Raw genomic sequence first — 12,519 nt, forward strand, 5'->3', positions numbered from 1 at the left:
CATGTTCATAACACACTGGTTTTATCTTGAAGAAGGAAAAAAAAAACCAAAAAAACAAAATTAAAAAAAAGCCCGTCACTCCCAAAGATCAGCCTTGAATGGCTGAGGGGCCACACTACAAATCATAAGCTAACTATGGTATTCTAGGACCTGTCCCCATCTTCACAGGACCCAGGGAAGGCAGAGGGAGAGGGCTCCCAGGCCTTCTCTCATCTGCTTAGAGACAGACGTTCTGGAACTGTCCTTCCTCTAGCTTGTTTGATTATTTTCTTTCTAGGCTCTTGCTTAGCGGCTCTGAACCAACCAGTACAGAAACAATCTCAGATTGAAAGAAAGCCAAGGAATTCTGAGCACCGAATAGGAAAGGTCATCAAAAGATTTCTGGCTGCTGTAGGCTAAAGGAAAACCACTTAACAGAATCTGGACCACAGAAAGCATGCTCTTGGTTAGGTGGCGCATTTCCTCCCATCATGCTCCATTCTTAGACCAGGGACCAATTCAATTTCCTTAGGTCTGCATTCCTAAGCAGGGATTTCTCGGGACAGCCACACCCTCTCCTTACATGGTGGTGGTCTTCCCCGCTCCATTGTGGCCCAGGAAGGAAGTGATCTGGCCCTCGTAAAAATTCAGCGCCAAGCCATCCACAGCCACCTTCATGCCATCTCGGTAAACCTTCACTAGGTTCTGAATGGACACGCCCAGCCTCAGATGCGTGGGCTCCTCTTCCATGCAGACTGTGACAAAATGGAGGAGACAGAGATGAACCCACAGTAAATACTGACCTGACCAGTGGATTCATGAATACAAAAGCCTAGGCTGAGACCTTGAGAGCCGTCCACGCTCAACCTTTAATACTGCAGACAAACAGATGATACAATATTTTAAGCCCTTCGGTACACTCTTGCTGATGGTAGGGATGAACTTAAAAAGGCTCATTAGTCTGTTGATGGAGAAAGGCTGCATAAACAAAGTACACGACGCCAACGGTCATTTTTACAAAAAAAAATCTTAGATGTGTCATGGATGCCCATAGCATGGAATATTACTCAGGGGAAAAAAAAGGCAATGAACTATTAAAATACATCAGAATTTGAATGTCTCTCAAAAGAATTCTACTGAGGGAGGAAAAGAACCACTATCAAAAAACTGCTTGTTATCCAGTTCCATTTCTGTAATGTTCTGGAAATAACAAAATTATAAGAATCGAGATATGAGTATTTAAGGGGACATCAGGGAGCAAAGCAGGAAAGAGAGAAGCCATGACCACTGAGCAGGAACACAAGTGAGCTCAGCAGTGAGGAAACAGTTCTGCATCTCCACTGAAGAGCTAGGACACAGATCTACTTCGACGACAAAATCTCCCCGGATCTCACAAAATGACTGTGGAAGGAGGAATCCAACAGTCTGAGAACGGTACCAATGTTGGTTTCAAACTCTACTTTGGCTTTAGGTTTGAAAACCACTTTAGTTAGGTACAGTATTACTTCACTGGGGGAGCCACCTGTAGAGGACACGGGAGCCTCCTCGTGTTCTGTGAGTCTGCCATCCTAAAACAAACATGGTCCTTTGCGTGATTGGATGGTTGTTTCAAGAAAGGGAGCAAGTGCCTGCTGACAGTCAACACAGACAGCTCAGGAAAGGGGATGCCGGCCCAAGGCTGAAGAACAGGCAAGGAGTTTGTAAGCCAGGCGAGCAGGAGAAAAGGCTCCGCGGTGGGAGGAAGCACTGTGGACAAAGGTCTGGATCTGTGGGAGAACACAACACGCTCCAGCCCACACAGTGAGAGGAGCTGAAGGACAGTAGGAACAGTGGGAGATACAGCGGGACAGTGCGTGTGGGCGCCACACTAAGGAGCCCCATACTGTAACACTGGAGATCTGAGGAAGGGCACAGAAGAGAGACCTCCTGACAGCACAGGAAGCAAAGGGGCCTGCTGACTGACAATGCAGGGAAGAGACTACTGACAATGTAGAAGGAAGCCACACTGAGCGGAAAGATGCAAACGCAAAGCCCGGAAAGAACTAAGGCATCTCTAGCTGCAGTCAGGACCTGCGTGAGGAAGGGTGAGCAGTTCCGAAGCACGGGCTGAGACTATAGCAGCCACCCAGCAGCCACCTCCAGCATCCCTAGCACAGGCCACCACAGTAAAGCAGGCAGAGAGACTAGGTCCACAGCCATGGCTAACTGTAGCTGTCCTGACTTGATAAGGTAGTACAATCATCAGACAAGGGAGAGATAAGGGTATAACCAATAAAACAACAACAACAACAACAACAACAACAACAAAACCCTATACTTTCCTAGATGTGTGGGGACAAAGGAACAGCTCCCCAGGAGCCACACAGGCTTCCCACTGTGACAGTGCCTGGGAGAGCAATGTCATAGGTGCATTCGGATTTTTCCACCGCTATAGTGGCTTTAGTGTAGTTAAACACAGGACACAAGCCCTGCCCTGTCAGGAGGAGCAGCACCAGGTGTGCAGGTCAGCAGCACTTTCTTTCTTTCTTTCTTTTCTTTTTTTTTTTTCCTCTCTGATATTTTATTTATTTTTAAGTATATTTTATTAAGTTATCCATATTATATCTCAATTGTTATCCCATCCCTTGCATCCTCCCTTTCCTCCCTCCCTCCCATTTTCCCCCTACTCCCCTCCCCTATGACTGTGACTGAGGGAGACCTCCTCCCCCTGGATATACTCATAGGGTATCAAGTCTCCTCTTGGTACCCTGAAGCACTTACTTTCTGATGCTTCCTTCTGGCTGGAGCTGCGGTGGCTCTTCTCATCGCTTTCCTCACCAAACCAGTAGGACTTGGTACAAGGAAAGTACCAGGGCCTGGGAATCCCATATTGTCCTGAAAGCAAAGTATAAATGCAATCCAAGCTGACACCTTCTTACTGTTTCTGGCATTTTCTAGCCAGACCCTCTTTCTCCTTGATATATTCTTTGGGGGAATAGACTGGAGCTAAGGTGGAGGGAGCCGACTACTCTTTGCTGAAACTTACAGCGTAGATCATATATTTTGCACCTCTCCACGGCTTCCCAACAATTCCCTAGATGGTAACACCATTCTCCTTTTAGAGATGAGCAAACTGAAGGACAAGAAGCCTACCCAAGGTCACTTACCCAAGAAATAAGGACACAGAATTTGAATCTCAATCTATACAATGCAAATTGCATATTCTTTTCATTTTAAACAAGAATTATTCATTTATTATGTATACAGTACTCTGCCTGCTTGTACCCCTGCACACCAGAAGAGGGCATCAGATCACATTATAGATGGTTGTGAGCCACCATGTGGTTGCTGGGAATTGAACTCAGGACCTCTGGAAGAACAGTCAGCGCTCTTAACCTCTGAGCCACCTCTCCAGCCTACAAATTGCATAGGCAACGGAGAAAGTTCAGACAGAGTTCCCTAGAAGGCAGTCAGAGGGTGAACAGGAGCCTGAGTTGCCCTCCTAAAATCTGATCGTGTATGGAGATGTATGCCAAAGAGGGTTCCTGTTGCACTTAGCAAAGAGGTTTTAAGGAAAGCATCAACATCAATTGTTGCTGAATACTAATTTACCTTAAACCACGGCAAAGCGCCGAGACCCAATATATACATTATTCATAACCTGTAGTTAATCTCTCCTGGGGCTTCCTCCTCTGAGGGCACAGAACTAAGAACACAGTCAGCACTAAGAGGAATCTGCCAGACCCTGACCTAGTGCGCCCCAGCTTAGCTCATCTCCAAGCACAATATTTAACATCTGCACGACATCACGCAAGTCACTTCAATCTTCAATTCTCAGATGCCTCATCTGGAAACTGTTTACAAAAGCAAACAGTCCACAGGAACCTTCTGAACCAGCATCTATAAAAATGTACTTTGCACAGCACCTGGCAGAGAGGCTCAAGAGGTGAACGGCAATGCGGTAGTGACGGGTGTGCCCTCACTTGTACTATTTGTTTTTCACAGATTTAAAGCCCAAGCCACTTCCCAGGGAGCCCCCTCTTTCAGCAATTGCAACACACACACAAAAAAAGGCTGCTCTACAGGCAGAAAGGGCCCAGTATGGAAGCCTTGGGTACCTGGAAAGACGCCTTCGATGTACCATGTCAGCACCCCATAGAGGAAGGTGTCAAACAGCATTATGGACACTGCCGTGGTGAGATTGAAGCCATCTTCCTCCACCGGGCTCTCAAAAAGATTGTCCCATTGTACCCCGATGCCTTGCTCCTCAAAAAGGGCAAAATATTCACAGCCAAATCCAAAAGCCACAGGAGACAGAAGACTCTGAGAGAAAAAAACGGCAAAAGTAACTGGCCTCCGTCCTTGCCTCTCTCATTTTTCTCTTCTAATGTAAATTCCACCTTGAAAATTTTGAATTTGCAAATTACATCAATTATAAGGCATGTAAGTATTCTCCTAGAGTCCCTTTGGAGAAGCAGACTCCCTTGCAGCATATAAAATGATTTCATTTATAAGCATTCATTATGCAGACATGTTTCAGAAATGCATGCATGAGTGCAGGTGAGACTTTTAGAACTGTATGCTTCATAAGATATTACAAGGCTCCACAATCCTGTCCCCTGTCCAGCCTCATGCTGACATTCATCAAGGACTTTTTTTCCCTCCCTGATCAGTCATTGAATATTCAGGATCAGAGAAGCCACTTCAAGGCTTGACATCTCTGAGACTCAGCTTGAGGCACTTGCAGCACGCCAAGGGCCTACTAATATCTGATCAGGGACCCAGAGGAGAAGGTGGTGAGTGGCTCTTACTAGTCTTCTCACAAGCTCAAAGACCACACCTACACTGCTCAAAGGAAAAAAAATGTCGTGGTCTGGGATCTTGAGGGGGGAGGGGGGCAGGGGAGGGGCCAATCAGTCGCATTCAGTCTTGTTCAGTCTAGAAATGTTACCCAAGTAAAGCAACACAATGGATACAAGAAAGACTAAGGTCAAGAATGAACCATTGGTAGCCCCAAGCTATCCATGGACGTGACTTTACTGTGAGCTTATTATGGCCAAAGAGCTAGAAGATAAGGGGTAGACATGGTATCTACTGTCTAAACTAGACCCATCCCCCAATGTCATTTATCTCCAATCAGTTCAAGGTACAATCATATGGTCTATGACAAAAAAAAAAAAAAAGTCAAATCCAACCAGTAAAGGCAAAGAAGAAACAGTTTAGTAAGAGAGGAGTACAGAGGGAACGTCCCACGCCCTGGGTGTCGGGGAGAGAGGCTAGGGGGCGCCGGAGACCCGACCGAGTTACTCACAGCAAAGAGCTTGATGGAGAAGCCCACATAGTCCTGCCAGGCTACACACAGGACGTAGGGCAGGTACAGCGTGAAGTAGATGATGCCCCCACAGGCTGCTGCCAGGTTGGCCCGGGAGAAGAGAGTGCTAATGAGGAAGCACTGTAGGATGGTCACCACAGCAAACACAGACAGGAAGACGAACACCACGCTGGGGTCACTGTAGGGCAGCAGGTTTCCTAACTGGGAGAGGAAGGGCTCAGGGTAAGTGCGTAGCCTCAGCAAGCCCAGTCGTTCATTTATGTGATCTTAATGCTGGCTTTTGCACATAATGCTTTCATTGTGTGTGAAATAATGCAGGGGAACCATGCTGCTCGGTTTTCTGAGGAGGAAATTAAACACAAGAGAAATAACTTTCTGGAGACTACACATGAAAATTCACAGCGGAATTGCAGTAAGTACAAATTCCAGAATTTCTACCTCATCTCAGTGGATAATTTTGCTCTCTGTTTCTGACAAAGATATAGATATTTGGCTTCTCCTTGCTTAAGCACAACTATTGCCTCTAAGGAAAAAGTTGTGTGGAACAACAGCCCACACATCCTTTCTCTCCAAAAGCCTAGGAAAAAAGCCAGGCGACTTTAACTTTTCCCTGGCAACTACAAAGTCTTCATTCATACACTCATCTGAATTCTTGTGGATATTCTGGGCTCTGAGCTCATCTGTAGACGCTGAAGCAGGCCCTGTCAACATGCAGTTGACTTAATCAGTTCCCACACGCCGGCCACAGGACCCCTACCCTTGTCACAAGGCTTAGGTCCTTGCCCTAAGATACCAGAGCCTGAGAAAAGAGGTTGTTTCAGAACAGCACGCAAATAAATCTTGGTTCTGTCACGCTGCAGTGCTCTGGTGAGTCTCTGACCTTCCCTGAGCACTCAAGGGGTCGTTGTAGGGAGGATGCGCTGAGGCAGCCTGCAGCATTTACTCCGAACAGTGCCTGCCATCAGTGGGCACTCATATGTAATACATAGTGCCTGGTATTAAAATGTGTATTATATCTTTTGTTCTCTTTCTCCCTCCTAGAGTACACCAACATTTATAAGAGGCACCTTTGTATGAAATAACTATTGACTTAAGAGTTGATTTGTGTATAAGAGAAAAGCTCACTGCCCAGACTCCACTTTAAGGGAAAGCTTACCTGACTACAGATAAAAGACATCCAGATGCCAGCACCTCTGTTGTCATGGCTGAGAGCCACTGAGCCTAGAATACTCCTTTCCCTGGTGCACTCCTATGAGCCCTCACACAGGGACTGACTAAGCAGGGCCGAGGATGTCAGGCCTTGGGGACTAAGAATCTGGACTTTTCCGCTCGATGAGGGACACTCCTAGATGAGCTGTGTGTCCTGCAAGCACACCCCACGGAGCTGCTGAATCATGGTTCAATCTTCCCTCTGCCTCTGCATGATCCAGCGTGTCCTCTACCTTCTAGATACTGATCCCTAGTAAACATCCATACCCCAAAGTCTGCCTCGGCCTCTTGTTCCAGACAACTGGACCTGTAGTAGAGTCTGACCTTTGGTCTGTTTGTGTTTACAGACGTGGCAACAGTCCCCACCCAGTACCCCTGTGGTACAGGTCAAGTTTGCACTTCTTCAGAAGCAAGGGCCCTGGGTTCTAGCCGTTTAGCAACTAACCAACCCAGTGGGTTGATCTGGGACAAGTCATTACCCCTCTCTGGGTCTGAAATGAGGGAATCGCAAATGACGCAGAAAGCCCTTTGCCCCCTTAACTATCTTTTTGGCTACTCAAGAGGTCCTCGCCATGAGGAGTGAGCGAGCCCACCTTACCTTCAAGATGACCACCAGCAGACCAGCGCTCACGAGCAGAGGGATGAGGCTGCTAATGAACCAGCTAAACCAGAGGATGCCATTGTCCAGGCCCATGATCCGCATGGTCTCCTTCAAACGTGCCTCCTTCTCATATACAATGCCCTTGACGATCACTGCTACAGAGTAAATCCAGGCCAGGGTCATGAAGAGAGGCATTGACCGGCTCATTACCCGCAGGAAACTGGAAGCACAGAGGAAAGGCATGGGAAGGGTAAAGGAGACACGTGTAAACCAGCCAGAGATGCAAGGGAATGCTGGAGCAAAAACCACATTTGGGTCACCAAGAAAAGGCCCACAGGACTCTCAAATGACCAAATGTTTCATTAGCAGTAGACAGAGATGGGAACGTGGGCTGACAGAATGTAGCCATGCAAAATTTCTTTAGGGGCTCACTTTAATAACTAGGAGATGGTTAGGGTAATATTAAAATAATGATAAATTTCTTTACTAAGTGCTGAACGCTAAGGGTGGGGCAGAATCCACCCTGGTCTTTCACTAAAGGTCAGTGTCTCCAAGATCTCCCATTGATTCGCTTTCACTCAAGAAACAGGCATGTACATATGCATTCCACAGGGAACTGGTTATCTCACAAAGATGCTGACTTGTTAGTACACTCACATGTCATCAACATAACATGGGTAGGGCATCTGTTGCACATAGACACCCGTTTTCTTCTCAGTTCCCGTCAGCACCCTGATAATTGCCTGCTCCACGACATCCTGCAAGTAGGCGAAGCCCCCCCAGATATAGCGCATGTCCTCAAAGGGGTCAGCCCGGGGACCAGGGTCCCAGTACCTAAAACCAAACAACAGATGATCAAACATTCCTACAAAGCACACACTGGAATATCCGATTACCTACAGTGCCCCTACCCTTCCTTGGCCACTCCTCCTATTTTTCTATTTCCCATGCTTATCACAGTTGACAAGTCCATGGACTCTTGGCTAGAAACCATGACAATGAACACACTCCTTATGGTTATATTTTTCCTTCCCTTTTATCAGTGACTATCCTTGCATCAGATACGCATACTAGAATTTCTTCAACCACTCCCTTTTATCAGTTGTCCGTCTCTTCTTATAAAAATAGGTATGTCTAGCATGGAGGCCCCCTAAAGCCTTGCTTTCTTTTCTTTCTCCTGACTTTGTGGATTACTCTTTTGAACAGGAATGCTGAAACAGAAAGGCTAACATTTTACAGCCTTTGAGTGACCGTCCCCAGCAACGGAGTCTTACCAAAGTCACGCTGCTGCTGACTTGTTGCTAAGATCCCTTCCGAATAGTTAATAAAGCACGCCCCCAAAGTCACAGACATCATCCAAACCATGTCCTTGACCCTTGCAGGCCTGGGCTTGTGTGGCAGGACTCAACTTACCCATCCTTGATCTTGTTAGTCCTCTCAACGTTGTCGATGTCCATCCGAATCTTGTACTTTACATGGTGGGGAAGCTCCACACTGTCGGGAGGGACCCCCGTGAACACGATGCCAGCCCAGAACTTCCTGTCATCCAGCAGCTCCATGGACTTGTTGATGAGCCAGACTTCCGTTGGGATGGGCTCCAGCTTGTTCAGGTTGACACACTGACAGATGGAAGGGAAGCCTTGTTAGAACACAGGGAACCGGAAACACGCATGGTGGCCTCAGCTCAGGAACCAGCTGCCTGAATTCCTCAATCCTCACCACGTAACCATCTCTACGGTAGTTTTCCAGGTTTCAACCAAGCATAGAACTGAGTGAAGTACTGAATGTGACTTGTATTGTTTTGTGCGAGGGGAAAACGGCCATATTTTATTCCCCTTTAGCATTTCCTTAGCAATGCTAAATCCCAGCAAATAACCAACTAAAAATTAGACAAGGGAAAAAAAAATCTAGTCAGCCCTTTTCCTTTCCATTATTTTTAGGATCAAAGTTTTAAGGTTTTATCTGTCCCCAATTAGATTAGGTTAAGTTTCATAAATAATGCCTTTATAATAGAGCAATTTATTATCATTTGGATCTAGAATATCGAAACCTAGGAAAACCTAGAAGATAATAGATAGAAACACTTGAGTCCATTGGAAATAAAGCTAGAGTGAGTTACTCGCTCGTTAAGCCGTTCATCTAGTGTTTCTCTTGCTCATCAGGCCTGCACAGCTGAACGTGACACCACACATTCATTCTTAGTCCCCCTTCTGCCTTTTGCTTTATTGCAACATCTCAAGTGAAAAAAAAACCCCTTAGCCTTTGCTAAAGGATGTGCACAGCAGACCCTCACCTCCATGAAGCGAGATATCGTCTGGATGGCCTGGTTGGTCTCGTTGAAAGCTTCTCTCCACGTATATACAGAGCCATTTGGGGACTGAACATCCTCTGGGTTCTTAGCTAGAAACGCCATGATGTCTTGGGCGGTCCAATCTAAACCATCCAACTTTTGTTCCCAAAACTGGTCATTGCTTCTGCTGTCTAACAGCGTCTGTCATTTCCAGGGAGATTGCATGAACAGTGAGCATCAAGTTCATGGAAACGAGCACTACATGACACACCACACAGCCCTTTTCACACACACGGTCTGACTGTGTATCTTCACAGGAACGTGTAAGACACAGTAAGAAAGAAGAGCGCTAAAGTTGAAAACCCATGGTTGATGCTGGCCAAAAGGCTACATGATAAGCCGAGGTACAAAGTCAGACCTCTGAGTTTGCAGGTCACAGGCTTCCCACCGTACCAGACACCACAGGTTAACTGTTTTAACTTTAACAACAGTAATATTAGCATGCTGGGGGATCTACAGGCATCAGGACTCACACAACTCCATAAGGGTATGGCTTTGGTACTTTCACACACAAGAGAATGGCACTTCAGGGATGTTAAGGTCGCTGATGAGCAGGAAAGGCAGGGTAGAAAACAGGCTCTGATCCCAGCGTACCCACTGCACTGTGTCACCCCTCTCTTTGGAGACACGGTATAATGATGCCAAATAAAAACCCTATCTCTAGACTGAGCCCATTGTTAATGCTTAGTTGAGGGACGTAATACTGCTGGTTAAACCAGGGAGAAGATGACCTTTCCTAACCCCAGACCAAATGGATCATGAAACAAGGCCTATTTCGCATCACCTGTCAATGTGAAAAAAAGTCACAGGTAAGCCATTCTGGTCCTCAACCAGCCAGTCCATGGGGACTGGGGCAGAAGTCAGCACGATGCACTGCCAGGAAAACAAGGCAACTGCTGACTGAGCACAACAAAAACCCAGGTGCCATCGTCATTTACCAGTTTCCAGGGACTGTGAGGTCCTTGCTCTACTGAGCTGGATCTCCAAAAGCCTGAAACCAACTTCCGTAATCAGTCTTCTTTTTCCTAACCTTGCACGCTGTTCCCCTGGGTGGCTTCCTCTTTGTTGTTTTAATGGAAACATAATGAGTGTACAGAGTGTATCTACTACAATTTCATTAACTATTCCTATACTGTGTGGCATTGAGTCTATCTCCAATTTCTTACAATAACAATCACTACAGTAATAACATTTTCTCTCTCATGATGAATTCTTTAAAATTATTGCTGTAAGATGCATCCCTGGGGTGTGTAAAACAAAGGCACAGCAAATGACACATTCTTAGTGGGTTTTGAAACTTCCACTTCAAATTGCTTTCCATGAGGGAATAACAATGTACATTGTCACCGGTGAGGTACCAGTATGATTTTTTTTTGTTAATAGATGCAAAATTGTACATCACAGAAGTCCACAGAGGCATGGGTTAGCAGTTCTGAAACTACTGGGGGAGTCTGAAACAGGAGGACTGCCATGAGTTTTAGGTCATCCCAGGCGACATAGTGAGTTACAGACAAGTCGGAGGCACACAGTGAGACCTTGTTTTGGGCATTTTGTTTTGGCTTTGGTTTTTAAAAGAGTAGGGAAACATCTACATAGTCCCAAATTCGGATAAAATCCTCTAGGTCCCCAACCAAGGACAATATGTGCAGTGAGCATCAAACCCCTACCCAGATCTAGCCAATGGACAGGACATTCTCCACAGTTGAGTGGAGAGTGGGGACTGACTTACACACGAACTCTGGTGCCTCATATTTGACCAAGTCCCCTGGAGGGGGAGACCCAGTAGCACTCAGAGGAAGGATAGCAGGCTACCAAGAAGAGACTTGATACCCTATGAGCATATACAGGGAGAGAAGGTCCCCCTCAGGAACAGTCATAGGGGAGGGGAGTAAGGGGAAAATGGGAGGGAGGGAGGAATGGGAGGATACAAGAGATGGGATAACAATTGAGCTGTAATGTGAATGAATTAATAAAAAAAATCATAATGCAAAAAAAAAAATCCTCTAGGTCTCTTCACTTTGACTGAAAACAGTCCTATGTGGTACAAATACGGATCCCAAAGAAACAAGGCCTAGGGCACACGCTGCAGTGTTTTCTATGGTCGGAGCACATGAATCCCTTAGAAGACAAAGATGAGCTCAAGGAAGAACAAGGCACCCAGAGTGAAAACCTGTGCCGTGACTCAGCGTAAATGAAGAAACCTGTGCCATGACTCAGCGTGAATGCAGAAACCTGTGCCGTGACTCAGCATGAATGCAGAAACCTGTGACATAACTCAGCCTGAATGCAGAAGACTGTTGCTCTTGACTTCTCACCCAAGTCCCCTGTGTAGAATTCTGCATCAGTGTAACAACACCGGAGCATCAAAGGAGGCTCTGGCTCCTCCACCTGCAGAGACTCTCTGAGCAGTAACCTGTCCTCCAGTGTCCCTAATCTTCCAGAGAAGTACAGCCTCTAAAAATCTAGCACCTCTCAGGTCCCAAAGGTTCAAGACCATAAATCTGGGAAAAAAAATCCTCCCTTGCTTCTTGATGGCAGAAAAAATAAAAGGAAGTGTTCTCTCTCACCATGGCAATAGGAAGGTGTCTAATGGTCCCCCAAGGCGAGGATTAAGTGATTGCAGGGCTCTTGTGCTGATTCGGGGGAGACGCTGCATTCTCAGACTGCTGTACGTTTGAACCTGATTATCTCTGGAGCACTCATCCCTTCCAAGTGGCCCCCACACGTTAAGGGCTATTCCATCCACTCCACCGCAGCGGGGCTGCATTCACTCCATGCCTGGAGAGCCAGCATCCCTGACCTATCCGCATGCCAGAACACGCTTCTGTCCCCATACCTCCTTCTAAGACCTACAGAGACAAGGCAGGCTCAGGAAGATACTGTGCCTACCTTAGTGACTAGAGACAAATTGAAAATACTCGGCATCCTGCAGTCACCAAACTCTACTTTCCAATTCTGGTCTTCACTGGTTTTTGTTCAAAGCTGCTGCTGGACCATGAGGGACACTGCTGCAGATACACCCGGGGCTATCACTGCTTCTACAGAGATGGGAGCCATGTGGCCTTCTGC

General features: G+C 46.5%; 1 protein-coding gene across 4 annotated transcripts in view; it reads right to left on the bottom strand.

Annotated features, from left to right (window-relative positions):
- The window catches only part of ABCA1 (ATP binding cassette subfamily A member 1), a 125,550-nt gene that overhangs the window by 38,475 nt on the left and 74,556 nt on the right, over window positions 1–12,519 (bottom strand). For all 4 annotated transcript variants that reach the window (XM_084771228.1, XM_084771229.1, XM_084771231.1 and 1 more), the window contains 8 exons: window positions 9,394–9,591; window positions 8,514–8,719; window positions 7,758–7,934; window positions 7,098–7,320; window positions 5,270–5,491; window positions 4,077–4,281; window positions 2,740–2,853; window positions 563–734 (listed from right to left, as the gene is read on the bottom strand). In XM_084771228.1, coding sequence (XP_084627354.1) covers window positions 563–734; window positions 2,740–2,853; window positions 4,077–4,281; window positions 5,270–5,491; window positions 7,098–7,320; window positions 7,758–7,934; window positions 8,514–8,719; window positions 9,394–9,591 — 1,517 coding nt within the window. The remainder of the gene's footprint in view (window positions 1–562; window positions 735–2,739; window positions 2,854–4,076; window positions 4,282–5,269; window positions 5,492–7,097; window positions 7,321–7,757; window positions 7,935–8,513; window positions 8,720–9,393; window positions 9,592–12,519) is intronic.

The sequence above is a fragment of the Acomys minous genome (assembly GCF_964271855.1).
Source record: "Acomys minous genome assembly, chromosome: 1".
In the NCBI taxonomy this organism is placed as follows: domain Eukaryota; kingdom Metazoa; phylum Chordata; class Mammalia; order Rodentia; family Muridae; genus Acomys; species Acomys minous.